The sequence below is a fragment of the Brassica napus genome, chromosome A4, assembly GCF_020379485.1.
Source record: "Brassica napus cultivar Da-Ae chromosome A4, Da-Ae, whole genome shotgun sequence".
NCBI lineage: Eukaryota > Viridiplantae > Streptophyta > Magnoliopsida > Brassicales > Brassicaceae > Brassica > Brassica napus.
Genome location: NC_063437.1, coordinates 6,002,145 through 6,030,128, shown reverse-complemented (window position 1 = coordinate 6,030,128; position 27,984 = coordinate 6,002,145). Strand labels below are relative to the sequence as shown.

At 34.3% G+C, this 27,984-nt stretch overlaps 3 protein-coding genes and 1 long non-coding RNA gene across 7 annotated transcripts; 1 reads left to right on the top strand and 3 right to left on the bottom strand.

Annotated features, from left to right (window-relative positions):
• Positions 1–618: 618 nt before the first annotated feature.
• On the bottom strand, positions 619–4,153 carry LOC125607860. 2 transcript variants are annotated; one of them, XR_007338899.1, is made up of 5 exons: positions 3,712–4,153; positions 3,489–3,634; positions 3,318–3,408; positions 3,190–3,248; positions 619–2,765 (listed from the first exon to the last, which is right to left on the bottom strand). It is a non-coding gene; the product is annotated as an uncharacterized LOC125607860 (long non-coding RNA). The 2 variants fall into 2 exon arrangements; XR_007338900.1 differs by having other exon boundaries at positions 3,489–3,574.
• Positions 4,154–5,154: 1,001 nt separating this feature from the next.
• On the top strand, positions 5,155–7,707 carry LOC106445802 (3-hydroxyisobutyryl-CoA hydrolase-like protein 3, mitochondrial). Its single transcript, XM_013887444.3, has 10 exons — positions 5,155–5,477; positions 5,703–5,804; positions 5,911–5,975; positions 6,083–6,217; positions 6,299–6,395; positions 6,481–6,610; positions 6,768–6,946; positions 7,051–7,178; positions 7,272–7,373; positions 7,484–7,707. The coding sequence occupies exons 1-10, from the start codon at positions 5,249–5,251 to the stop codon at positions 7,583–7,585; spliced, it is 1,269 nt and encodes a 422-aa protein (XP_013742898.2). The 5' UTR covers positions 5,155–5,248; the 3' UTR covers positions 7,586–7,707.
• On the bottom strand, positions 7,696–10,424 carry LOC106445801. 2 transcript variants are annotated; one of them, XM_048777305.1, is made up of 6 exons: positions 10,122–10,424; positions 9,046–9,909; positions 8,768–8,968; positions 8,602–8,693; positions 8,214–8,509; positions 7,696–8,122 (listed from the first exon to the last, which is right to left on the bottom strand). In XM_048777305.1, exons 1-6 carry the CDS (start codon positions 10,263–10,265, stop codon positions 7,779–7,781), a joined length of 1,941 nt encoding a protein of 646 aa, XP_048633262.1. In that variant the 5' UTR covers positions 10,266–10,424; the 3' UTR covers positions 7,696–7,778. The 2 variants fall into 2 exon arrangements, with proteins under 2 accessions (XP_048633262.1, XP_048633263.1); XM_048777306.1 differs by having other exon boundaries at positions 7,696–8,098; positions 10,122–10,320.
• Positions 10,425–25,003: 14,579 nt separating this feature from the next.
• Positions 25,004–27,842, bottom strand: LOC106449430. 2 transcript variants are annotated; one of them, XM_022718028.2, is made up of 14 exons: positions 27,660–27,842; positions 27,461–27,538; positions 27,303–27,352; positions 27,173–27,226; positions 27,041–27,093; positions 26,894–26,966; positions 26,693–26,754; positions 26,463–26,531; positions 26,183–26,288; positions 26,011–26,081; positions 25,781–25,881; positions 25,537–25,632; positions 25,387–25,454; positions 25,004–25,300 (listed from the first exon to the last, which is right to left on the bottom strand). In XM_022718028.2, exons 1-14 carry the CDS (start codon positions 27,726–27,728, stop codon positions 25,174–25,176), a joined length of 1,077 nt encoding a protein of 358 aa, XP_022573749.2. In that variant the 5' UTR covers positions 27,729–27,842; the 3' UTR covers positions 25,004–25,173. The 2 variants fall into 2 exon arrangements, with proteins under 2 accessions (XP_022573749.2, XP_013746644.2); XM_013891190.3 differs by having other exon boundaries at positions 26,011–26,078.
• Between the last annotated feature and the right edge of the window lie 142 nt (positions 27,843–27,984).

The following is a 27,984-nucleotide window of genomic DNA, read 5'->3' as shown; positions in this document are numbered from 1 at the left end:
TAAATAAATTGTATCTAGGTACGAACCATTTGATGATGTTTGTAGATGATGGAGGTTGATGCCAATTTTTCTTTTTGTTAAAATATTCTTGAATGCCTTTAACATAATGAACTTCTAATGATGATCATTTTTTTCATGAGATCGTTATACTTTGTTAGAAAAGGAAGTGGATGGATGGTTAATGATTTAATTGTCATATTCTTGTAAAAATAGTTTTTTTAGTAGTTTTGGCTAGTATTGGGCATAATAATTGCATAACATAACGGGTGATGGTTCTTGATAACAGTGATACTTTAAATATGATATTGCTTTAGAGGTCTTGATGGAATTCTTCAAGTTTTGATAGGGATGTTTATCTCCATTAATTTTGACATTTATATTTGGTAAGAGTTATTTTTTCTATTTGAGCTATATAGAAGCTTTGATTTACACCATTGAAGAAGAATACATAATTTAACTAAAGGTTTCAACTCATGTGTGGGTAGTGTTCTTAATAGTGATTATTCACTTAGTTAATTCTCTGTATGTGACAAAAAAAAAGGTGTTTGTGCAACCTTCAATGAGAGTTTTTCATTGCAGTTCTCAAAAATAATAAATATTAAAGTAATAGAAAAAGTGGAGAGAAGGTGACATTTTTTTTTTTGTCGTCTATGGATTATCACTAACTTAACGGTGTACAAAACCAAGTACACAAAGCCGGCAAAGGAACAAACCTTTCCGGAGACAACAGCCAGCACGATTAACAATATCGTCCGGAGACTAGAAAGACAACTAAAAAGAACACAACCTTACACAACCTAAAAGCAACAAGGTCACTAAGAATTCTGGAGCTAACAAAACATTATCAAGAAAGTGAAGCAATTCGATAAGGACTTCGGGATAAGCGAGAAGGCGATGAGGGTCAAAATTATTGGGGTGATAGAAAGGCTTCAAGACAAGTTCAGATAAGAACTACAAGCAACCGCCACTCACGAACAAACTTCAACTAAAAGAAGCAACGAGAAAACGGATCTCCACCCGAGCAGTAGACGAAGAAACTGATTACAGTCAAACTACTCCATGACCAAACGTGATTGAGCTGAAGCTCCAAAGTCCCTTACCAAGAAATCCGGAAGAACCCGTCGGTTTAAAACCAAGGAACGGCACAACGTCACCAAACCAAAGCTTCACAATGGATAATTCACCAACAAACGCAAAGGTCGAGCACCAAGACCTTACCGAGGATAATTCGGGAAGAAACAAGAGGCTATCGAGAACAGAGGATAGAGCCTTAGAATCCAGCTGGGAGACCCAAACGGAAGATACAAAGAAACCAACACTGCCTCACGACCAACCAACTCCATCACAGAGAGCCGAGCACTCCGCACCACCAAACGCCAACCTGAAATCACCTCTCCAGATCCGATGGAAGAAGTAACTACCCACATCATAGCCGGCTGAGTCCTGCACCGCGCTCCTGAAAACCGATACGAACCTAGAGAAACAATCCAAGCCAGGCGAGATAGAGATACATATCCCCACACTCTCCGGTGAATCCAAGACCATCACAGCCTCGTGACCATGAAGCAACAACAAGGAACTAATAACAACACAACTACAGACATGAAAACCAACCTCGACCTTCAATAGCGACAACCAGAAGAAGAATCCCAAAGAACGCTTGACCGTCTAGCTACAGCGGTGCCAGAATCTGCCAGACTGATTCAGACCACCACACCAAGGCCAAAGAGACCAGCACCCATCGATTCTCCCATCCAGACAAGGGCGACCAGAGACCAACATCAGAGACATCAGAATCTTATCCTGAGCCCAGATCTGATTTCACTACAAGAAAAAATGTCGAGAAGCCGAAGAGAAAACCATAAAAGCCTACACGGAACTGAGACGGAACCGCTCCCGAAGAGAAGGTGACATTAAGGTTCTGAAAATATACTTTCCAAGAATCTCCCCAAAAATCAATTATCTACGTGTAGTGTTGTGAACCAATGATTTCACAAAAAAAAAAAAAAAAAAATTTATTACAAAATGATATTAGAATAAAATATTATTGTTATTTTGGGAGGACCGATTGTGTCATTATAAAATTACCGTTGTCCCCTATAGCAAATTTGTATGTGCCAGTCATACTGTGTTTAGTGTTTACAGAAGTGTGAAGCCAGTTGCCAAAAAAAATAAAAACAGAAGTGTGAATCCCTCACCTCATTTCCTTTCAAATTTTACTTTTATTTTAACCATTTCATAATCAGCTCCTTCAGAAAAGATATTTTTTTACTAACCGGGAAAAGAGACATTAACAAAAGAAGATGGAGAATTTGTGAGACCAGCTGGTCAACTGGATCTGGAAGGACCTTTCTACAAGCTAAGGGTTTAGTGTGGCTTCAACCTTGAAGTAAACATCGAGAACTAACAACCATAATAGATACAATAACCACAATTAGCCGTCTCTATCTATTAAGTTCAAACTTGTTCTCGTAACTGTTTGTATCATGTCCATATGCAATCCTTATATCTATATAAGAGGTATCAGTGAGGGAGTTATTAAAATCTGAGTAAAAGTTGTGAGGAAATAGAGGGGCCTTGATTAAGAAACTATTCAAAGTTGCATTTCATTTATTAGTAATATCAGTATAAAATTTATCTTCGTATTACTCTGTTTGTTGTGCAACTTCCTGATTATTCATTGGCTGGATGGAACATAATGCTACCTCACAACCCTCTCAGAAAATCCTTCGAGGGACCGTCCATGATTCCATAAGCCATTTTGCCTACAAAAGAAAACAACTTAGCTGTGACTGTGAGCATAGAAATCTTGAGGAGATGATAAATGAGAAAATAAGTATATTTTTAACGAACAGATCAAAGTATGTTATCATCAAAAACCACTAAAACAACACGTATGCTAATAACTCCAAATAAGCAGACCTGGTAACTTTGGATCAAGCACACAATGTAAAGTCAAGAAGAAACTGCACTAATAGAAAACTCTAGGCACTACAGTAAAAGTTTAAGCTCCTTAAGCTTAAGGGACCTTTTACAAAAAAAAGAAGGTATGCATAAGGCTCCTTGCAACCCGCCATAAATGAACCAAGGATTAGTGTAACCTTAGGACACTACGGAGAGCAAAATAACACATGGTCAAATTATTCAACATAGTAGCTACGACAACCCTTGTTCAGAACCAAAACCTACCAATTTCTTATGAAACTCGTATGCTAAGCCGTCAAATACACTTAGGCCGACAGAGACACCTGCAAAATACAGAGTGTATTAATGGTAAAACGCTGTGCCTATTCTTATTTCAGAGGCATGAAAATTACCTTTCCATCTATGGTTTTGCCATTGTACGCTGGTTGCCTTAAAAGTCGTCATTAAAAGTGCTCCTGGTGACGGTCAACTCTCCAATAATGTCTGCGGTAAATTAAGTTGACAACTTTCAGAGATTGGATATGTTAGAGTGAGTCTAGTTAGGTAAAAATCAAGAAACAAACCTCGGAGGTGAGTGTTCGTGTTAGCCAATGCTAGTAGTTGTGGCCATAGTTGCAAAACCTGAACAGTTCATCAGTTATTGGAGTAACTGATTCCCTCAACAGATCAAACGCAGCGGATAGCAAGAGGGGAGTTAGAGAGTTTGATGCTGTTGTTGAGACGGTGGGAATTTATAAATAAAAATAATCAGAGAACATTGACAGTCAAAATTGTATCAGGCGTTACCTTCTCATCGACAGATAGCATGTCAACCCATAACTGCATAAGCTCTCCTCCTTTCGGATTCCCAGAATCGGAGCAGACGCACCTCCACTTTCTTAGCACAGCGATCGGCTTTCAATTCAATCAGAAGGAGGGGTGAAGTGGACATCGGAGATAGATGATCTTGAAAGAGAAAGTATGGAATGTTTTGTTGGAAGAGATGATTGTCATGTCCTTCCTCCTTCGGAATTTATAGTCATAGGTTTCATACGTTACCATGGAAGGGTCTGTGAGAAAATCAATGGGAAAGAGTGGAGAGAGTTGTTTAATGGTTGTTATTGCAATCATTACGGGAGGCTATTGAATGGAAAAGGCGTTACTCACTGCCATTGATAGTCGATGAGAAAAAAAACTTTTTTTTGTCAGCTGATGAGAAAAAAACTAATGTCAAGCTTTAGTCCTTTCCGGCGACATAACAAACGGAGTTAAAGGAGGAAGAATATGGCAAAAAATAGACGATTAGTTTTTTTTTTTAACTAAGCCCATCCAATTGCCCAAACGTGACAAAAATTTGCAAAGGGAACCAACTAAACCTTCCAGTCCATTTAAATGCAAATCTATAGGATACAAATTATAAGCTGGCCCATCACGAAATCAATAAGAAATACTGGTTTCGTTTAGTGTTTGATCATGTGACACGTGTCTGAAGAAGCCCCTTCTTCTTGCTGACGTGGCGGCCTGTGAAGAGAGAATAGTCTGTTTTATTAATATAGAACAGACTAATATAGATAGATAGATACATAATAGGGCAATTGTCAATAATAGTACCTTTTGAAGTTTATGTCTCAAAAATAGCATTAGAAGGAGAAAGTCACAAAAATAACATTCATTAAAGGGTAAAATATCCCTAATACCCTTGATTTAAAATTAAATAAATAAACAAAAATTAAAAAAATTAAAAAAATAAAAATTAAAAAAAGAATTTTTTTTATAGTTTCAGATTATATGTTTTCAGATTCGAAATTTTATAAAAAAAAAAATTAAAATTTTTTTTTCGAAATTTTTTTTTATTTTTTTTTTTTCAAATTTTCTTTTTATAATTTAAAAATACTTTTTGAAACAGTTTTTAAAATTTTTATTTTTTATTTTAGTATTTATTTTTTATAAAATTTTAAACCATAATTCCAAAACCCCACTCCTTAACTCTAAACCCTAAGGTTTGGATTAATTAATTCAAGGGGTATAAATGTATATTTACCTCTTTAATGAAACCTATTTTTGTGACTTTGAGCCTTGAGTGCTACTTTGGGAACAAAAACTTTGTTTAGTGCTATCTCAGTCTTTTTCTCTACATAATATACTCTAGCTATTTAAGTTAGCTAATTATTTATTGTAAATGCATTAACTTTTGTGTCAATTTCTCTAAAAAATCCCAATTAAATGGGTCCGGCAAAAAGTATAAGGCGCTGATAGAGAGAGAGTATTTACTATTGCGATCTTTGTCACTGATGACTCGATCTTCGTTTTGTGTGATGTGGAAGTTCCAACACTCGACGAATCGATGATCAAAACCTTTGCGCTAGCTTCTTCTGCCCATCGCATACTTTACCCCAAATACTCATCCACCTTCTCTTCCCATCACATCCTCAGATTCTCACTCTCCGATCGTCGGACCTTCTCAGCAATGGCCGGAGCTGGCGGCGACGAGTTCGTTAAAGGAAACGTTTATCCGAATGGCGTCGCTGTCATCACTCTCGATCGAACCAAAGCTCTTAACGCCATGAATCTAGGTAACGTTTTGGCTGTGTACTAATTTCAAGATCCTATTAAAAAGTTGCAGAATCATTAACATCTGTGAGATTTATAGCCTTGTTCAGTGATGATTGATTACCCTTTTGGGATTTATGTTAGAGAACTCAAATTGTTGAAACTGGCTTTGAAAAGAGGAATCTTTTTTGGGATGGGATGTTTCAGATATGAACTCAACCTGACAATTAAGCTTTATGATGTTACAGAAATGGATTTGAAGTATAAAAGCTTCCTTGACGAATGGGAATCTGATCCAAGAGTCAAATGTGTCATCATTGAAGGCAGCACACCTCGTGCCTTTTGTGCTGGTAAATGCAAATCTTTTGCTCGTGTTTATGTGGAGGCTAGTTTCTAGTTTGTATCATTATCATATAATAGAATTTGTTGTTGCATCATTTATGAAATATGTTGCAGGGATGGATATTAAAGGAGTTGCTGCAGAAATCCAAAAGGACAAAAACACACCTCTTGTGCAAAAGGTTTGTCAATAAATCATGTTTAACCAACTGCAAATGATGATTCGTAATCTTTTCTAAATAAATAAGTCACGACTTACCTCAAAAACTTTGAGATTTTGCTTCCTTAGGTATTTACAGCAGAATATACCCTGATATGCGCAATTGCTGGTTACAAAAAACCATATATCTCATTAATGGATGGAATAACAATGGGATTTGGCCTTGGCCTTTCTGGACATGGTCGATACCGTGTGATAACAGAGGTAAAAAACAAACCAAGACTTGTAGCTGAGTGATTGGAATTACAGTCTGAACTCTCTTTCATGTTTTGTTTTCTATTCCAGAGGACGGTTCTTGCCATGCCGGAAAATGGAATCGGGTTGTTCCCAGATGTCGGGTTTTCATATATAGCAGCTCATAGCCCTGGGGGAGGATCTGTTGGTATGTTCTTATGAAATTCTTTAACTGGCTGCTATTTACGTGTTGATTGCTCAATGAAACTTTTGTTGCCCAATAATATCTGCAGGTGCTTATCTTGGTTTAACTGGAAAAAGAATCTCCACGCCGTCGGATGCATTGTTCGTTGGTCTTGGGACGCATTATGTGCCATCTGAAAAGCTTGCTTCTTTAAAAGAAGCCATTTTGTCAGCCAACCTGTACGTCTTCCCCTTTTCAACTTCCTTTCTGTCAAAAACGGAACCTTTTGTCTCATTGCTCTCATAGTAATAGGCTTCATGGACTCTGCATAACTTCTTTCTTCGCATCAATGTGCATATCTCTGTTTTAGAACTCATACAAAGTCGATCGGTGCAGGTCGGCGGATCCTAATCAAGACATCGAGGCAGCTTTGTCGAAATACAGTGGCAATACTGAATCTGAGGCCCATCTCAAATCGCTTTTGCCTCAAATAGAGTCAGCCTTTAGCTCAAACAAGTCTGTTAAGGAAACAATTGAAGAGCTCAAAAAGTATCAGCAAAGCACTGAGCCATCAGGTATATGATTATTCATGGGCATTGTAAAAATGCTCATAGAGCCTTACTATTCCGTGTTAAAAAAACAAAACAAAATCGCTGCCTTACCTTTTGTTTGGATACAGTTGTAGAATGGGCTAAAGAGGCACTCAAAGGTTTGGAGAAAGGAGCACCGTTTTCTCTTTACTTAACACAGAAGTACTTCTCAAATGTTGCATGTGCCAAGGGTAAAGCTGAGAACGAATTAGCAACAGTGAGTTTCAACTCTATGAGTTCTATTATGTTTTCCCTCATCTATAAGAGACTCTAAGACGAATATCGAATAATATTAATTTCCTTCGTGAAGCTTAATGGTGTGATGAAGACTGAATATCGCATTGCACTAAGATCGGCCTTGCGTGGTGATTTTGCTGAAGGCGTTAGAGCAGTGTTAATCGACAAGGATCAGGTTAGTTCATTTGCCCTCAAATTGATGTCATCCTATTGTGACCAGAACATGTTGTTTTTGCCTATCAAGTTCAAACAAAACTGATACTATTTGAGAAAACTCTATTGCAGAATCCAAAATGGAACCCGGCAAGCGTTGAAGAGGTAGACGAGAGCGAGGTGGAAGCTCTCTTTAAACCATTAAGTTCAGAAGTGGAAGAGTTAAAGGTCTGATTCTCATTTTGCTTTCCGTTCAAAGTGTGTCCACACAATAAACAAATCTTTCTTTTAGCCCATGCGTGTTTGAAGATACTGTATTTGCTTAAATAAGTTAAAAGAACTTATATTTGAACATAGTTGTAGATTTATCTTTAAAAAGCCAATGTATTGAAACGTTGAAGACAAAAGCAAAAGATAGAAAAAAAATTCAAGAAGAGGAAGCCGAGTTGTCATAAGTGGATCCCACGTGGTGGATTACGAATCCATAGATTTTGCGTTTCAGTCGCTCAATCTTGTCGGTTAGAGAAATTGTTGTGATCTGGTTATCTTGGTCCGACACGACCCGGTCCAACCACTCGTTAACTTGTTTCAGATGAGACAGAACAGCAGCTACGGAACTACCGTCTAAAGGCTGCACTGCCGTGTTTTTCTTGTCTAACGACTCTTCCACGAACCCAATGAACCACATTTGCATTTCGGATTTTACACCCACTGCGAACTTAGCCGTCTCCTTCATGCCTTCTACTTCTGTCCACATCCCAACAATATTGTCTGAAACTCGAACGATAGCAGAAACTTAACAGTCTTGTATCTTTCTAAGTTGACTGAAGATGGAAATTTCTTTCAACTGAAGAACACAAACCTGTCTTTGTAGAGCAACCTGGAGAGAGGCGAGTAGGAGTTGATTTCGTCAAAGGTGATTCGTGGTTATTCTGGTTTTTCACCAGTGAGACAACGTCGAGGTTAGTAGCTAATGCAGCTTCAACCCAAAGAGAGATTGGATTTTGTTGATCAGATGACAAACGACAATTGTCTTCCGAAGCTATTGAGTTAACGATCTGACTGTATTTCACAACATCTTCGTAGTTTACCAAGAACTGGCTGATGGTCAGCAGCGGATTCCCAACTTTAGGGGCAGAAGAAAGCTCCGAGAATTTACTGAAATGTTCATCAAAGCGATGGCGCGTCAAAGACCAAATGAAAGTCTAAATAAAACTGATTGACAAAGTTTCTAATCTTTTTGTTTTTACCTTAAACATCTTATGATGCACTCATTGGCATTAGCTTCCTCCAATGCTCGAGCTGCAGCTTTGGCAGCCAAGTTTCTTCTTTGCATTGCCTCCTGTAAAAGAGAACAAACAATGAATGAGGATACTACACTAACTCAAGTGGTTTTTAGTCTCAATGTAGCTATACCTTGACAAGTTTTGCAAGATCTCCTGAGATGCTATCCGGCAATGGGACGCTACCATCTGTCCATTTCCGATCATGATAAGTGATGTCTGAAACTTCTTCTACTAAACTAGTCTCTGACGAACACGACTTCACTTTCTCTTCACACGCGGAGGAAACGCTCTTCCGCCTGTTTGCATCACTAAGACGTCTTGACATAGCAGCCTGCAGCAGCAAGACGTACATTATCAATTTAAGCTCATGATACAGAACAAACCACTAAGGTGAGATTTGCTTGTTACCTGAGTACGCAAAATTGCTAGAAGATGAGGCTTATTCTTAACATCACAACCCTTGTCCTTCTGCTCAGGTTCATCCCAATTCTTCCGGTTAACATGTTTAGCTGAAGATCCCACAAGAGCCTCCGAGACTTTGGGAATCACCCCCATCTTCTTCCTTCTCCCCGGAGAAATCGACATCCTCCTTCCGCTAGGAGATGGATTCACCTTCCTTCCATTAGGTGATGGCTGTCTGTATCTCGAAGGCACAACAATGGATGGCTGCTCTCTAACAACCTTCCTGCTCTCCTCCTCACGCGCCGCCGCAAGACTCGGCACAACGCATTTTGAGGGAACCGGAGACGCAGATCTCCTCGCTTTTCCCGAAACCGCCGGGGATGGATCTCTCTCCACTGAACGTTGCTTAGCCGATGCTGGTGACGAGAATCTTTGCGGCTTAGGTTTCTGGTTGCGTATTTGGCTATTGTTTTGGTTCACCGGAGCAAGCGCTGGCCTCCCATTCGGCGCCACCGCCACGTCATCATCGAACCGTTTATTGTTTAAGTAAACTGCGATAGGGTCAAGCGAGTACTCGGAAGCGGAAACGGGCTGGATAACGAAATCTCGTTTGGATCCGCGCGCGATCAACGGCTCGGGAGTTCCGAGGAAGGCGTGACGGCCAGCGAGGGGGCGGATACCGGCGGCGCGAGGGACGGGGGTGGAGAATTCGAGGCGGTCGAGGTAGATAAACTGGCCGAGCTGAAGACGGTGGATAAAATGTGTGTTGTCGCGTTGGGAGAGGGAGACGTAGGTGGAGTTTAAAGAGTCGGAGATCTGGACGTAGAACCCTTTATCGGACCCGCCCAGGGCTGGTACTATTCCTGTCACTTGAACAGGCCCGGCTCAAAAGAATTTTGGGCCCTTGGCAAAATAATCAAAAATTTTTTTTTTTACATAATTATATGATAACTTAAAAATTTCGGGCCTTATCTTCAATTTTTTTAAAAATATTGGGCCCCTTTTCAATACTATTTATGCAAAAAATCTTTTGGGCCCTAGGCCAATGCCCCTTTGCCCACCCTCCTGAGCCGGGCCTGCACTTGAAGGATTGCGGATCTGTGCTCTCCCGTTGGGCGTGTGTTGGAGTTCATGCATTGGAGGAGCTTCAGCAGGATTCCTCCTGTGAGAGACGCCATGTTTTGGCTGATGTGTGATTTGAAAAATGGGGAGTTGAAGGATGACATGAAGTTATTGAAGATTTCTGCCGTTATCAATTTCAAATTTTGAAATCAAATAGTTATTTTGGGCAATTGTCAATAATAGCACTTTTTGATTTTTTGTTTCAAAAATAACACTAGAAAGAGAAAGTCACAAAAATGAGATATATTAAAGGGTAAAATATCCCTAATACTCTTAGTTTAAAATTAAATAAACAAACAAAAATAAATAAAAATAAATAAATAAATAAAAAAAATGAAAAAAAGAAACTTTTTTATAGTTTCAGATTATATGCTTTCAGATTCAAAATTTTTTATAATCTTTTTTCGAAACTTTTCTTTTTCAAAATTTTTTTTTTATTTTTTTTCAAATTTTCTTTTTATAATTCAAAAATACTTTTTGCAATTGTTTTTAAAATTTTTATTTTTAATTTTTTAGTATTTATTTTTATTTTATAAAATTTTAAACCTTAATTCCAAAACTCCACCCCTTAATTCTAAATCATAAGGTTTGGATTAATTAACTCAATAGGTATGAGTGTATATTTACCTCTTTAATGAAACTTATTTTTGTGACTTTGAAACTTAAGTGCTAGTTTGGGAATAAAAACTTGGTTTGGTGCTATCCTAGTCTTTTTCTCTAGTTTTTTTCTATTTAAATTTGTTATTTGGAATTATCCCCTCCTCATATCAAAGCGACTATAAGAGCAACATTATCTTAGCTAATATAATACTATCTTGTTCATCAAAAAAAATATAATACTATCTTTTTTTTGTGGCAACATTTTTTTAGGATGCAAAAAGGAGTCTTTCCAGGAGGTCACTAATCCTAGTATTATTCTTGACCAAACACGTTTAACTGCAGAATTCTGATGGATTTTGGTGCATTAATGATGGTATATCTAGCTAATATAATACTATTTAATGTTGAATATCTAGCTAATACTCTCTCTATTCCTAAAAGTAGGATGTTTTACAGAATTTTGATGTTCTAATATATAAGATATTTTCATTTTTCTAGGTAACTTTTACTTTATTAAAAACTGTGTACTCAATCATATTTTAATAGTTTATTTTGTAATTGGTTGTACACCATTAATTTATAGTTTTAATGATAATTTTCTAGACAAAAAATAGTTTTCTTAATATGTGTGTTTCTACCTAAATATTTTATATTTAAGAACAGAGGAAGTATAATACTATCAAAAGTAATATAATTATTTCACTAATTAAAACATAAAAAGTGAACCAATGAATGAGATACAAATGGCAGTAGAGTATATTAAATGATTCTTAAAAGTTGTATGCACCGAACATATCATCATTGTTTCACTCCAATTTTTCTTTTTTAAAACATTAAATAATTATTAGGAACTTGTCTTCATTTCTCTTTTGGAGGAGCTATAATGATTTTTTTTTTAAAAATATCAAAGCGACAACAAGGGTTGGACTCGTTTTGTAGGTACGACTCGTAAATATAGTGTTTGCAAGTAATACTGTATCTTGTAACATTCATAAAAAATACTATAAATTGTTTCAAACTATTCCAATTTTTTTTAAATTCAAAAATTGGTTCTTATTAGCGTTTGCATGGTTCCAAGTGAATACAAAATAATTTAAAATTATCTTAAATTTTTAATTAATATTTTAATATAGATATATTATAAATAAAAATATAAAATAATTTTTCGCTATTGTCACAAGTTTTACCCAAAACTCGAAGTTATTGCACCATAAGTCTCTGGCGCATATTAGACTATTTATTAGAATTTTGAATCATTTTAGAGGCATACTTTCTTGAAACTACTTCCACCAGTGTTACACACTTGAAGATGATGCACACTTGATAGCTTGGAGAGTTTAGGAGAGGAGAGAGATATTTGAATTTCATAACAGAGAAGATCTTGAACTCCCTTGTTTCTTTGCTTTGTCTTGTTACTTTTCATACTCATTTCATTTAAGTATTATTCAGATCATCATGACCATGTTTCTTATGAATATGTCTGAGTAGTCTTATTGTTAGATTAGGGTTTTTCAAAAGGTGATCAATGTATTGCTAATATGAATTGTTGTTATGATTTTTTAAATAGTTCTTCATTTAATTGCTCTTAATGCTAACTCTAGGATTGATCACCCTAAATTTAGATCTTAGGTTTAACTAGCGCAAGCGGAAGCTTGGTTAATTGCCTGAAACTAACTAGTATGATCTAATTGACTGGATACACATGAAAGTTGGTCCAGAAGATTACAGAACCTATTCAATCTTGTTGGCAAAGCGTGCTAGAAGGAACGTCGATCGACAACTCAATAGTTGTATCGATCGATGGGCTGAAAGGTGTATCGATTGACATTCTTATAAGATCGTCGATCGACACTTTCTCAAGATCAACAAGCGACGGCTGAGATCTTAGATCTAGACATTAGAAAATCTAAACAAATGGAAGTTGATAGATTATACTTAAGTTTGAGTTCGAGAACATATAATTTATAATTTCTAATTAACTTAATTAAGTTTGCATACTTGTCACACCTGAGAATTATCCCGAATCTAGCTCTTTCCCAAACAGTTTACAACCTAAAACAATTCAATCGAACAACTACTTTGTTCAACTGATTTACCACTTAAATAATAATCGTCTAGCTTTATTTCGAAAACTACAAATCTGTTGTGTAATCTTAGAGTCTCCGTGAATTTGATCCCTAAGTATTACAACTGAACCGCTTATTTGAGAGAGTACAAATCACTACTTAGGGTAATTTGACTGATAAATATCATATATGCTGGAACTACTTGATCCACAGCTTTTATTTTCACCTCCTTGCCACTCTTTGAAATTAGTCTCGCCGACCACGAGTTAACACATGCATTGAATTGATCTTGAAAAAAAAAGAGAAAGTTTTCATTTTAGAACCACATATTTTTTTCTGGTAGTCCTAAGTACATCCACATGCCTCATTCAGTCATAATCCCAAGAGTGTCTTTTATATCGTGCCATGCAATGTGGCCGCATTTAATCTTTGACGCAAAGATTTTCCATAAGATTTCAAAATATTTAGTATATCTATACATTGTCCCACTTCTGCTTTATAGAAGAACAAACTATCATTTGAAAAGAGAAGATGTGAAATATGTGGGCTAGCCCAGGCCACCCTCAGTCCCATAATGTAATTCTCTACTTCTGATCCATTTAGAAGGATAATCAAAGCTTCAGTGCATAAAATGAACAGAAACGGAGAGAGTGGATCACCTTCCCTCATGCCTCTCGTGGGAGTAATCCTTCCCATGGGTTCTCCATTAATGACCATTTAATAGGATATCAAAGTCACACAAAACATCAATAGATCAGCCAATTTTTCTGCAAAACCCAAGTGTAGCATCAAAGTTTTTACGAAGCTCCTTTCCCTTGGTTTCATTGTTTTAATGCCACGAAAATGAATTTCCTTTATATGGGAACTCTAGCATCCTACAATTTGCTAGCATGATTCGAAAGAGAAGAAATGAGCTTTCCGGTCTCCTCCTTCCTCAAGCAAGAAATAATCAAATTTCTTGTTCAAACATGAAAGAATCGGAAAAACGTTCGTGCAAAAGATTCATGCGATAAATAACAAGTCTTTACGGGACAACCTTCCAACAAGTCTTTACGAAATAACCTTCCATAAAATGAAAGAAAGGTTTCCACGGAAGAATGTCATAGGAAAGCCTAAAAGATAATCTTCCGTAAAATAACTTTCAGGAAATCTTTGCGGAAAAACTTGCGAAAAAGCAAACAAAATATTTAAGAAGGTTTACGAAGCAATCAATGGAAGAAATGAGAACAGAATAAAGGCAACAAAACACTCACCTCACCACACTCCCTCTCTCTTTCACCTCGCCACACTCCCTTCTCTCTACACCATCTCGCCACACCCTCTCTCCCTCACCTCCATGTCGCCACACTCACTCTCCATCATCTCCATGTTGCCACTCTCACCTCCCTGTCTCCACACTCACTCTCTCTCACTTCTATGTCGCCACATTCACCTCCATGTTGCCACACTCACTCTCCCTCACTTCCATGTCGCCACACTCCCTTACTTCCATGTCGCCACACTCACCTCCATGTCGCCAAACTCCCTCTTTAGATGGACCATGTTGCCAAACTCCCTCTCTAGATGGACCATGTCGCCAAACTCAATCTCTCATCAAGTCAATGTCGCCAAACTCCATTCATCATTGGTAAATGTTGCGCAGTGAGGCTCTCATCATGTTTTCTTCCGAATCTCGTCGAAATTGGTGTATCGTTGGTACTAAGAAAAACAAGCAAGACGTTGTTTTCTCAAAAAAGTTCATGTCAAATGTAAAGACATTACTGGTTAACTTTACACCATAGTATCCTCGACTAAATGGATTGATTGTCATCAGTCCATAGGACCAACGATTTAAAAATGAACATTGGACAAATCGATGATTTCTCCGAAAATAATCGTAAAATTTCTTAAGTTCAAAATAGCCTAAAATATGACGAAAGCCCACTTATGGTTTAAAACAAGAACAAACCCAAGTGCAATGACATTTTATCCGACTTGGATAAAGAAAGATGGGAAAATATGATAAATGGTGAAGTTTCCAAGATAATCATGGAATTTGAGAAGATAAAGAAATATCTCTACAAAAGGATAAACTCAAATCTCGAAGGGATAAGGAAAGGTGGCCGACTCTAGAGACATATATAAGCACATCTGAGGGAGAGAAGAATGGGGGTGATTTTTTGACTTTTAGAAGTCTTTCTCTTAGAAACTTTAGGCATTATTCTTGACATACTTAGTTTCTATGACTAGCACTTGATTACGAGACAAAATCGCAAAGACAGTCCGATTTCTTTTCGACTCTTTTTCAATTGAACTACATTCGGCTTGATCCTCGAAAGGGGTACGTATATAGCTTTTTATAAGGTTAAGTTCGAAATCAACAAAATCTATTTTGGATCTCTTTTCGTCTTTTGTTACCAAGCGACTCAACTAGGTTTAAGGCTTTATTTCATTTGAACTACAAAAACTCGCTGACAACTTTTACGGCCAAATATTTTATAATCTGTTGTAACAATCGCTACGCTCTTACGCAAATTCTAAATAAAGATTTACTTTTTAGATAAATTTTTTTTGTTGTCTTTTCATATTTTCCGCATTTGACCACTTGTTGTTGGCTCTTGTAGAGAATCCGAACCTCAAGGAAAGTTATCATTTCTTCCGCTAACAAATTTGACAGTGCGAATTTTGGTTCCCACATTAATCTTTTATTTGCCGTTGTATGATCTCTCCTAGAGTATCTTCTCTTGCTACGAGGTAGATAATCTTCCTCTATTTTCCTACCACACTCCCTAAACTGGTTAAGCATATAGTGTTCTTTAATTTCAGTCTGCCTTTTGTAAGCTTTGATATCAAAAAGAAGCTCTGATGGATCCATACCAAAAAAGAAATTTTGATGAATCCATTGTGGTATTGGTACATAAATGGAAGAATGAGTCATATCTATAAGAAAATGGAACCAATGGATTGAGTGGCTGGAGGATAAGATTTTCTATTAAAATCTGAAATTCACGGAGAACATTGACGGAAAATTCACCGATCACAATGAAGAATAAGTCACATGCACTTGACAGCATAATTAAATCATGTTGAGCGGTTGGAAGATAAGATTATGCCATTAAAAGCCAAAATTCAACATTGACGGAGAAATAACAGATCACATTGAAGAATAAGTCACAGGCACTTGACATCATTATTAAATAATGTTGAGTGGTTCAAAGATAAGATTTTCCCCTGTTCGGAACTACGCTAGGCGTTAGTCGGACAGTAACATAGCGCCTAGCGAGTTACCAAAAAATCAGGGATTAAGCGGGGTATATGCGGGGACTAGTTTAATTATTATTTTATTATAATATTAAATTAAAATGTAAATATATTAGAAATGTAATAGCTTTGTATCTTATTATTAAAATTTATATTTATTGGTTTAACAAAGTTAATTGTTAGCATACCTGAATGTTATACAATTGAAACACAAATTAAATTGACTTCACAACCATATTATATAATATGTGATATCACCACAACCATGCGTTTTACATTCATTAAACTTTATTTATAATATTAGGCTTATTAGCAAAAGTAGACTAATAAGAAACGTGTTAGAATTTATTTTAACGTAAGAGAAAAGTCAAAAAGTTTTAAAAGCTAAAAAAAGTAAAAATCAACGTCCCACATCGGTTAGGAAGAAGGGAAGTTGTATATAAATACTCTATAAATAACACACTCTCTTTGTTATTAGTCAGCAAATTGGGCTTCCTTCCGGCCCAGAAAATTTGTGATGCAAGTTCAAAAATTTGTATATTAATCGGTTAAATATTGGTTAATAATCGGCTTGAGACCGATTAATTACGTTAGACAGTCGATTTTATAATGACCCGCCTAAGCAAACCGATTTAGGCTAACTCGCCTCAGAGCTCTTGCGTCGAGCGCCTAGGCAGCCGACTTTGCGGCTAGGCGCCCGCATTTTTGAGCAGAGAATTCTTCCATTAAAAGCCAAAATTCATGGATAACATTAACGGAAAAGTCACAGATCATACTGAAAAATAAGTCACATGCACTTGACATCATTATTCAATCATGTTAAGTGGTTGGAAGATAAGATTTTCTATTATTAAAGTATAACGTGACAATCTAACATTATTAAAGCATCAAGTGACAACAACATTATTAAAAGAGAAAGTGACAAACAAACATAATGAAAACATGAAGTAACATAACACATACAAACATGGAGTTGTATGATGCAGACAACCAATTGTGACTACAATTAATTCATGGCTCAACTATTGGAACATCTCTCTGCTTTGGTCATTGATATGTTCATTTTAACTTAACTTCAGCCACATCTTCATCTTCTTAGCCCAAAATTTTTCTTTCATCAATTTGTTTGTCTCTTCTTGCCTTTAGTTTGTCTCCTTTCGCCTTGGTTTGCCTTCTTTCGCCTATGATTTACCTCCTCTTACAACATAGCTAATTTTTCCAGCGTTCAAACTCTTGCGCTTTGATTTGTTTCAATTCATTAAAATCTTTGCTGAGCACTTCCAAGGTTGCGTCCTTACCTTTCTTTTCAACTTTTTTCTTTGTTGTATCCCTCTCCATTGGATGAGCACTGGATCCAACAAAGTTGAAGTCACTATCATCACTCTCGAGGGCTCTCTTAGACCTAATGCTTCCAGAGACAATATTTCTTTTACCTGACTACCATTACGTGGTTAAAGTGTTTCATTCTTTCATTAATTGAATTTTTCATTACCACCACCTGAATAGATTTTTTGTTCTTTCGCCAATACATCTTGCTCTGACCACCCACTTTGTTGCATACACTTAGATTCATCTAATTGTAATGATTTCTGCACAAAACTATACCACACGAAGGATCAAATGAGGAATGCTCACTACAATACTCAACAATTTTACTCTAAATTGATTCGCTCTTCTGGTTTCTTCCAATAACGATGTATGTTCCATATTTGATTCAGCCACTCAGTAGAACCAAATTTTTCTCAGTGGTCCTTTTTGCGCTTTTCTGGATAGCATGGGTTGGATTTTCAGCACCATGAGTGGCTATATTATCACCACTTATACCATCAAGAGACATTTGTGTAGAAAATGAAAATTCAATTGCTCCAACATCCGAAAAAATTACATTACTCATCAGAGAAGAAGAATAGTAGATGGTTGAGATGAATAAAACAACGCTGAAGTGTAATATGGATGATAGTTTGGAATAGTTAACTACATGAAAAAACTTGGTAGAAAACCATAATTTGGTATGTTTTGGGGTTCGTTGGAAGATTGAAATTGAAATGGATAGTTGTTGGATTTTGATAAGTGTTGGGATAGGGATAGTTGAAAGGAAAGTTAGAAGATCTTTGGGAATTATTAGAATAATTATTGTTGGGATCCATTTTCTCCGATGATAGAAAAACGATTAAAACGAAAGTTTATGAAACACAAATTAGAAAATTCTTATTGAAAAATTAATTTTTCTACGTTAAAATCTAATGAAATAAATTTCTATTTATAGAGTATGAAAATGATAAATTTTATATATTTTTTTTTAAATACATAATTTAATATACAATAATTGAATTAAATAATATAGATAAAAAAAACTAATCATCATTAAATAAAAAGATCTCACCACCGAAACCTTTTTCTTTATCAATGGTTTGGTGCCATGTTGAACACTTCTCTCTCTTCCGCCAAAATTCAACTAGTTCAATTTATTTAACATGTTTAGTTCAACCTCATTTTCAACCAATTATTCAACACCCCATTGCATTCAATCAACTACTGAAAATAGAAATTCAACACCTCATTGTGTCTACTAACAATCCACATCATCTTCATTTATCCACTTATTAATACAACATCTATATAAATTTTACTTATACAATAACATTTGACCCCATTATTTTTATACTTATATATTTATATACTAAAATTAATAAAATGTAATTCGATTAAAATAAATAATTTTTTAAATAAAATATATATTTTTAAATAGTAAAAAATATTAAAATAATTATTATTGAAATATGTTTTACTAAAATAATATTTTTAGTGTCCAGATAAAATAAAACAAATATTCATTTATAGAGTTTATAAAATGATACATTTTGATATTAAAATAATTTTTGAAAAAATTATTTTACAATAAAATAATTGATTTTATATAAGTAGAGTGAACAAATAAATATGAAAAAGTTATAGATAACCAATACAAAAAAATATCATATATTCAATTTATATTTAAATAAAAAATTCAATGTTTGACATGTGTCTTTGTGATCTCACTTATTCTGTTTTCAACTAATTGAATACTTTCGATATAATTGAATCCATGTAAGCAATTTTGAGTTTTCAACTCGATCATTGCAAAGATTCAACTGTGGAACTAAAAATTCAACAAACACACTGTTAGACTATACATTGAATTTCAATTTTCAATAGTTGATTAAATGTAATGGGGTGTTGAATAATTAGTTGAAAATAAAGTAGAATTAAAAATGTTGAGTAAATTGACCTAGATGAATTTTGGTGGAGAAGAGAGATGTTGTCCACATAACACCAATCCATTGGTTAAGAAAATAGGTTTAAGTGGTGAAATTTTTTAATTAATAGTGATGAGTGTTTTTCTCATCTACATTATTTGATTGAGTTATTGTATATTAAATTATGTTTTTAAAAAAATTACTAACCACCATGGTTGTCCACATTGAATCAAGCCACACTCACTCTCCTTCACTTCCACATGAAACTTTTTTCTCAACCAATGCCTTGGTGCCATGTGGACAACATCTCTCTTTTCCACCAAAATTCAACTAGTTTAATTGATTCAACATGTTTAATTCTTTCATTTTCAACTAATTATTCAACACCCCCACTGCATTTAATAAATTATTGAAAATAGAAATTCAACACCCCATTGTGTCTCGTCTAAAAATGGGTTTATTGAATTTTTATTTCAATAGTTGAATCTTTGCGTTGACCCAGTTGATAACTCAAAATTGTTTACATGGATTCAATTATGCATGTTAAAAGCATTCAACTAGTTGAAAACAGAAAAAAAGTAGGATCACAAAGACACAAGTCAAACATTGTATTTACTTATTTAAATATAAATTAAATATAGAAACAAGAGATCACCTCTTTTTCGAGTGCAGCTACTCTTTGGAAATCTGGTCCCTTCTTATGTGTGGACTTCTGCAGTCAACATATACGACTAAATGGTCGGAGCTTATGGCTATTATTATGGATGATAGTGGAAATTTTCTCAGAAACTTCCTTATTTCGTATTCGTTGCAGGCAACATTACATGCCCGCTGGAGAAAAAGAAACGAAAGAAGGCATGACACGATCGCAAGACAAGCAAAAGACATCAACAAGATTTTGGATCGTCAGGTCAGAAACCGCTGCCTCTCTTTCCGCCAGCTGGGAGATCAGAAGTATGCAGGAGGACTATCTTTGTGGTTTGCCACAAGATGATGGAGAAGTTTCAATATTTGTATTGTTTCCATAGGCAATCAGAACATGTCACGCTTGTGTAAAAAAATATCTTTTGAATAAATTTAACATATATTCAGAAAAAATATAAATTAAATATATAATATTTTTATTGGTTATCTATAAATATTTGGTATTTACTTTTTCACCCTACCTATATAAATTCAATTATTGATTGTAAAATAGTTCTTTCATATATTATTTATATATCAAAATTTATATTTTATAAAATTTATAAATAGAAATTTGTTTTATTTTATTTGGACACTGCAAATATTATTTTTATAAAACATATTTTAAAAAGTAACCTAAAAGGCTAGTGAAATTACAACTAACCCCTTCTAACCAAATAAAAGACCAGAATTCATTTTACAAATATAACCTCGAAAAGTCTTTCGAGGTTCTGTAAGTCTTCTAGAAAATCTTAGAAAAAATTGATTGATTTTATAAAAATATATTTCGTTTGGAGAAAAATAAAATCATGTAATTATAAACATTTGTATATGATATAAATCAAGATTTAGTAAAATTGAATTGTTTTCAACATTGATGAGTGGATGTAGTGAGTCATGGTATTCTTTGGTTTAGAGTTTGATAACATTTGTTGTAGTATTGTATGTATTCTTAGGGTTATATTTTGGAAGCTTACCATTTTTTTTGGATAGTTAAATTTTGACCTATATATGTTTATTTTTGTGTATATTAAACACTTTTAAGTTGAATTTAAATTTAAGGAAGTGTTTGTTTCTATTCAGTTAGTTAATTGAGTTTATGATTTATATTTAGGATCTATACGACTTCCTAGAAGGTTTTCACGAATCTTCCAAACCGTACGAACCTTTAATTTTACCAAAGTACACTAAACTTGATCATATAATTTACCAAACATGTAAATAGTATTTTTCACTATTTTTGAAAAATGCACGAAACCCTAGTTGTTTCTCTCTGAATCAATTTTGAAGGCGATTTCTCGCGAATCTCTCTTTTCCATCATTTTCAGTTCTGAGAATCTCGTTTTTACAACAACTCGCGTTTATCCTTCATGATGTAGAGTATTTTAGTAGATTAAACTAACCACCCGCTTCCTTTTCTTCAGATCTGGAACCGCATTTCGTTGAACTCCGCCACCGGTAAGTTCTTCCTCTTTGCTGTCGAGTTCAATGTTTGACTTAGGGCGTTTAGTCGCCGTCAAACCCTAAAAGTTGTAGTATGACTTTTTCTTTCCCGTCGACTTTTGCAAACCTGTAACCGCTGGTGTCGTTGGCGACCATAACTTCTCCGACTGTAAGTCAACTATTTTTTCTATTTATTTAGTTTTTATATTCATTCAGGTCTTTTTCTTAGGCTTAACACGATTTTCAGATCTGTAAGAGGTCGATTTTGTTCTTTTTAGTATATAAATATATAAGTATAAAAAAATAGTTGGGTAGTGTTATTGTAAAGATTAGATTTATGTAGATGTTGTATTAATAAATGGAAAAAAGGAAGATGATGTTGTGAATAAGTGTAAACTGGATCAGACGAGTCTTTGTTTTTACGATATATATAAACATTTCAAAAATTATAATTTAATGGTTCCAGTTTTATTAATTTAGTATACTGTTTAAACTATGTATTTCATAACTATATTGTGTACCAGGGGCGTCGGTGAAATGTTGTGAGTCGTAAACACTTTCGTAAGAGTTTTACAAAGTTATATACCTTTACCAATTTAGTAATATTTCTGAGTGATTTTTTTTATGAAGAATTGGGAGGCTAGTATATCACTGTTAAGAACTCTTAACAATACAAAATATAAAATTATATAAATAAGTTATATAGTATTCTTGATTTACATGAGTGTAGCACCTTGACATGCACTCTCTAATTGTCTTTGTAGGGTTTCACTTCGTGAAGGAAAACAAAAGTTTGCTTGTTAGACATTTTATTCTTTGCTTAAGGTTCTGAGTATGACACGAATAAGAGCTGAACGGTGATTTTTATATAGGGTAATACGTATATATTGGCAATAATATTAATTTGAAATTTAATACCTAGATTTTGTGGAAACTATCATGCAAAAAATATTCATAAGATTTACATTATAGGCGAATTTAGGTAAATTAGTTATGATACTTGAGAGTATTCACTCAATATCACGCATAAGATATACATTATATGCAAAGATAGGTAAATTAGTTATGATACTTCGAATTTTCTATTTTTTAAATATTTATATACTTTATTGGATAAGGAAGGTGAAAATATGAGTGAACCAAGTAATGATGATTAGTAGGAGATACGTGAGTTATTAAGATCGCAATATATGAGTAGATTTTGTCAAGTAGTTGACTAATATATTTGGTGCCATTAATTCAAACTTGGTGAGCAATTCATGTGGTATACTGAAATAGATCGTGTTATAAATCCGTTTTAATAGATTTTGGTCCTCTATTTACACTTTGATCATCAATAATATAATATACTAATAAAACTTCACTATAATCAGTTGATAATTTTGTGTAAACATCATCTGAACAGTTATAGATTTGTATTAATCTGGATTAATAATTACACATTGTGGTTGCTGAGTACTGATGTTTGTTGATGCACTCTGATTATCAAATTAGTTCATCTTTAATTAGTTCGGATTGACATGGCATTTTTATGATCAAACAGGATTGTTCAAGCACAATGTGTTTGTGAGGAGTTGTTTTCTAAAAAGAAATAGAGACATCATTTTAATTGGATAAAGATCGATTGACAAATCATATATAAAACACAAACAAATGTATTTGAAACAACACTTTAATGACAAACAAGATTGTTTCAGCTCTGTCTTTTGGTTCATCATGTTATGAAGCTCTTTTTTTTTTTGTTATATTAAGACGATCAAGAAGAGTGAGATATCATAGTCAAGTTTTGTATAGGGAAGAATTTAATTAGATTAGTTTATTTGTAAATTAACGGTGTGCATCTTTTTAATAAAAAAATAATGATAATATTAATTAGATTACTATTCATGTTTTCAAATAATTCTTTTTATCTTTTGATCTATGTTTCCAAAAAATTCTCATTTGTATTTACCTTTAATAGTTTTTTTTGATAAAGTTAACAAACACATCAATTCAGGAGATAATAGTATGATCTCATTGAAGTTACATATGACTCATCAATACAAATCACATTTTCGCCTAATTAATTATTCGGTAAACAATCACTTAATCATGTTCGCAAATAATAGTATGATACTTTTATAATAACAACAGAAATTATTTTCTTAAAAAGCACAAAAGTTTTGAATCCAAAAAATAATATTCATTGAAAAAAAGACTAATATACCCTTAAGTTTTAAAGTTTTAACATTTAGAATCTAGATTAGACGATTTATAGTTTAGTTTTATGGTTTATAGTTTAGGATTTAGGATAATGAAATATTTTTTTATTAAATATTTATTAAAAATTTTACAATAGTATTTTTATATTAGATTTATTATTGATAAGAATATAATTTAAATTTTTTAATGAATGTTATTTTGTAATTTTAGTGATATTTTGTAAAAAAAAAAATCTGCTGTTGAGATTTTTTCATGCTTTTGACTGTTTTTAACAAGACAGTTGAAAACATTCAAATTGATATTAAAAATATCCAATAAATATCTGTTATACAATTTATCATAGGTTAGTGTACATTATTACAATTGAATGGAATTACTTTAATGATATTTTTTATAAATAGGGATTACTTTTTTTATCAACAAATGGAATAGCAATGAAATAGCAACATAATCCAATAAAATTACGAGACGGTTTTTTTCTATAAAAAAATTAAAATACAACAAAATTCAAGATCTTCTATATATCTCATCTATGAGTTACTGATTAACTTTAATAGTAGTTAATTACAACATAACCATATTACTCTTCAAAATATTGTCAAAAAGTGTTGTTGTGAATCATTTTTGGAAACTTTCATTAGATATTAGTTTTGTACCAGTTGTATCATTCTTTTTGTCATTCAACATATATTTTAGAAAATCTCCACTTATTCCGGCCTTGATCCACTCATTTAGAACCTGTTCTGAGCCATGAAGTGTGTAAGCTCAAGAACTTGAAGCTTGATAGATTGATGCAGTGGTGGAGTTTTGGTTTGTGTACATGTGTTACACATGAAGAGTAATATGTGACACATGCTTCGGAGAATAAAAAGGAAACCTCAAGATGCGATGATGCGTGATATTTTCATATGCTTGGTTGGTGAAATAAGCAATAAATGAATGTTATTAGATCACAAATTGGAAGATTTGGTGATGATAAAATATAGAAAATATTATATTAAATAATAAGAAAAGATTATTTAATATATATTGTGGCTTTACCTAAAATGAGGGTTAGAGTTTTTACATAACACAAAAGGTTTTAGGCTTACATAGCTGAGTGAATTGGTAGACTTGAATCAAGTCACTTGATCAACAGGTGTTGAGTCAAGTAAGTTGGGTGTGTTAAAAATTAATCTGTGTCGAGTTGTATAATTTGGATCAAACAAATCTGTAAAAGATTGTGTAAATGATTTCTAATAAAAGATATGTGAGTTCTTGAAATTACTTAGTGTTTTGTATTTTTGCTGTATCTCGATTTTACAAAGTGTCTTTTAAAGAAAAGCACATACCTATATAATAAGCTTTCCGACATAACATAACGCAAACCAATTATTGTGTAGTTTCTGTAAATTTCTATATGGCCAACCTGAACCCAAATATCAAATATCAAGTTTCACTTCCAACGACCTAAATACTAATTTGGTGAGATTTGTTTATGTTTTGTATCTCACACCAATGGAAACGATCATATACACAGCGACTTAAAAGGTTCCCATCCCCTATGGTTTTGTATCGTAGTATATGTTGAGCAGCTTCTCTGTATACTCTCCAAACGTCAAGACGCCATTAGAAAGAGGTACATGTTCATGGATTGTCACTTCCTTTGGGAATGTAAGCTTTTGATCCCTGATACACCAGAAAAAAAAAACACTTTTTTATTGATCTTCAAATGTGTTTACTAAAACGCATCTAGTTATCATAAGGAATAATACCAGTCAGGTTGCATGAACAGTGCAAATGTCGATCGCTCTAGACCACGAGCCTCCTCTCCTTGTGGTGCCTTAAACACACAAACAAGAAATCACGTGTCTATTTTTTCAAAGAAAGATCCAAAAGTAACCATGATAAACAAAATTCCTTACCCGTACACAATGAGGTGTAGCACAAAGATAACCCCTTGACAGAATCGCTGTTGTCTCGCCTATTTGGTATGCTATTTCATCTTCCCCATACACAACCTTAATCAAATGCAAAGTAAACAATTCTTAATAGTATTAATTATAACACATAAAAAAAGATGCATAGTGGACAGAGTATAGCTCGCTCATATTCCATAAGAGCATGAAATCAAAATATGCCAGTTATCAGAAAGGACTAGTACTGTACCTTAACGACTTGACCCGACCGTGTTCTTATGTATAAGCCAGAAGCAGGATCAGGGCAAGGTACTTCCACTGAATTTCTTGAAAATATTGCACGAGTAAGACCTGTGGATAACCGTTGAGGGATAAGATGAGAGTTTTGTATTAAATAAACCGTCTTAAAATAGGAGCCAACCACACTTTAGGTGAACATTAACAACTCAGGAAAACAAGAGAAAAAGAATAATCTGCAACCTGTGAGTGAACCATGGTCTGTATGCCATCCACACCAAGATGAGATGGAATCGCTGTTCTGCGCAGTGCTGCACCAAGACAATATGTAAATATATCCAAATGAAATTCTACTTTTACTGAGGCATGTAACATAAGCAGATAAAAGGCTTGTGAAGGGCAGATATAATCCTACGTATCCTGTGCCGGAAAATAGTAAAGCAGACGTCCTTTGTGACACCGAGAGCCAAGTAGTATATTTTCAAGATTTTGCATTTCATGTTGTTTTGTGCCCTTTGACACTGATAGAAAATGGCGCAAAACAGGGAAACTTTTTAGCACCATGACAAACCGATGAAAGAATAACAAGTAAACATTACAAATCAGATGATGCTGATACACTTCACCGATGATGAACAATGCACAGCCAAACAGTAAAATAGATAATATGGATCCACCAATACGAAATTACTTACCATATAGATCACAGTGGTAAGCTACCATCAGCCCAACTTCGAACATCAGTTTACCAAGAGCTTTGAAAGCTATCAAGTATGAAAGCAAAACTCAGTTATTTGGAGGAACATAACAAGGGAAAAGTGAAAAGAAGAGCAAAAACAAGCTAAGGTTGCAAACACAAGCATTGATATGTCATTACAAAAAAAAAGCACTTCATTTTCAAAGGTGAGACAATAAAGTACTTTACCTCCTTCGAGTTCAGGCAAAGAATTTCTTGGCCATATGTTTGATCCACAATACCATGGATACCTACATGATAAATCGAGCTAAAAAAACAAGAAGAAAAATAACGAATAATAGAAGACAAGAACAGATCGTTCATGTATACATAACACCGAATAAGCCAAATAACTGGTAAACACAAACTATGAACATTGGTGTTATGTACCGTTGCATTTCAGAGGAATCACTTGTGGGTACATCTTGTAAAGGATTAGCATAATAAGAACCCTTCAACATGTCTGCACAAACGTTATATTCAAGTACATCAGAGCAAGCAAATATTTGCAGCAGTAAAAAAGTCTATGAAACTCACCAAGCTTCCCAGATTCAAGCTTCTCCTTGCCATGACTCCAACCAAAATTGTACCTAGGAAGAGAAACAAACAAAAAGAAAAGAAATTAAAAAGAAAAAAAAACACTTAAAGCAAGATCATAGTATTATTTACCTACTATGAGAATCTTCAAGCTCCCTCTTCACCTCTTCAGGAAGACCAGCTAACCTTTTACAGTGAGAACAAATATTGAAAGATTCAACCTTTAACTGAATCAAACAGTGACACAAACTCAAGAACTTACTTAGGTGCAAGACGAAGTAGACTCTGACGTAAAACAGAATACCCTGGAACCTAAGAAAAGAAATAATAATTGTTGAATTTTTAAACTGGTTACAACTGAAAAAAAAAAGGATCTTTAAAGCGTGTACGCAAACTATAGTGTAAGAAGTGATCTCATACATCTTTAACCGTAAGAATTCCAAGTCCATTGGGTCCGAATCCTTGTTCAATCTTTGCAGACAAATCTATGCTGCTGTCCTAAAAACACAATCAATTGGAAGATAAAATAAGAGTTTTAGAAAAAAAAAAAAAAGAGTTTTACAAGACAAAAACCCAACGCAGAGAAGACTTTATGGGTCAAAGAGAATTTTGGATTTACCTTGAGCTCGGAGTAGGATACGGTGACGGTTCTAACCGTAGGAACGGATGATTCCGACGAGAGAGACATATGGCGACGAGTAATCAGTTTTACGAGGAAAAGAGCGGTAGTAGGGACGGTGTTGGGAAGCGAGAACTGGTGGCACGCAAGAAAATTTAAGACTAGTTTTGGTTATTTAGGCTTGATTGTGGGCTTATTTATATCTTTTGACTTTTTAACTGTAAAGTTTTTGTTTTTCTTTTCCTGATAATAATTAGGGTTCTTAGTGATTTAAACTATTTTTAAATCAGATACAAAACTTTCAACTAAAATTTATATTTTTTAA

Bases quoted from the DNA above. Each gene is read 5' to 3' on its own strand.
- LOC106445802 (XM_013887444.3), top strand. From the start codon at position 5,249: ATGATCAAAACCTTTGCGCTAGCTTCTTCTGCCCATCGCATACTTTAC. The intron at 6,611-6,767 runs GTACGTCTTCCC...CGATCGGTGCAG, and splicing joins GCCATTTTGTCAGCCAACCT to GTCGGCGGATCCTAATCAAG. The intron at 7,374-7,483 runs GTTAGTTCATTT...ACTCTATTGCAG, and splicing joins TGTTAATCGACAAGGATCAG to AATCCAAAATGGAACCCGGC.
- LOC106445801 (XM_048777305.1), bottom strand. From the start codon at position 10,265: ATGTCATCCTTCAACTCCCCATTTTTCAAATCACACATCAGCCAAAAC. The intron at 8,969-9,045 runs GTAACAAGCAAA...TTGCTGCTGCAG, and splicing joins TAGCAATTTTGCGTACTCAG to GCTGCTATGTCAAGACGTCT. The intron at 8,510-8,601 runs GTAAAAACAAAA...TGAACATTTCAG, and splicing joins TGCATCATAAGATGTTTAAG to TAAATTCTCGGAGCTTTCTT.
- LOC106449430 (XM_022718028.2), bottom strand. From the start codon at position 27,728: ATGTCTCTCTCGTCGGAATCATCCGTTCCTACGGTTAGAACCGTCACC. The intron at 26,082-26,182 runs GTAGGATTATAT...ATTGTCTTGGTG, and splicing joins TATTTTCCGGCACAGGATAC to CAGCACTGCGCAGAACAGCG. The intron at 25,301-25,386 runs GTATTATTCCTT...CTGGTGTATCAG, and splicing joins CTGTTCATGCAACCTGACTG to GGATCAAAAGCTTACATTCC.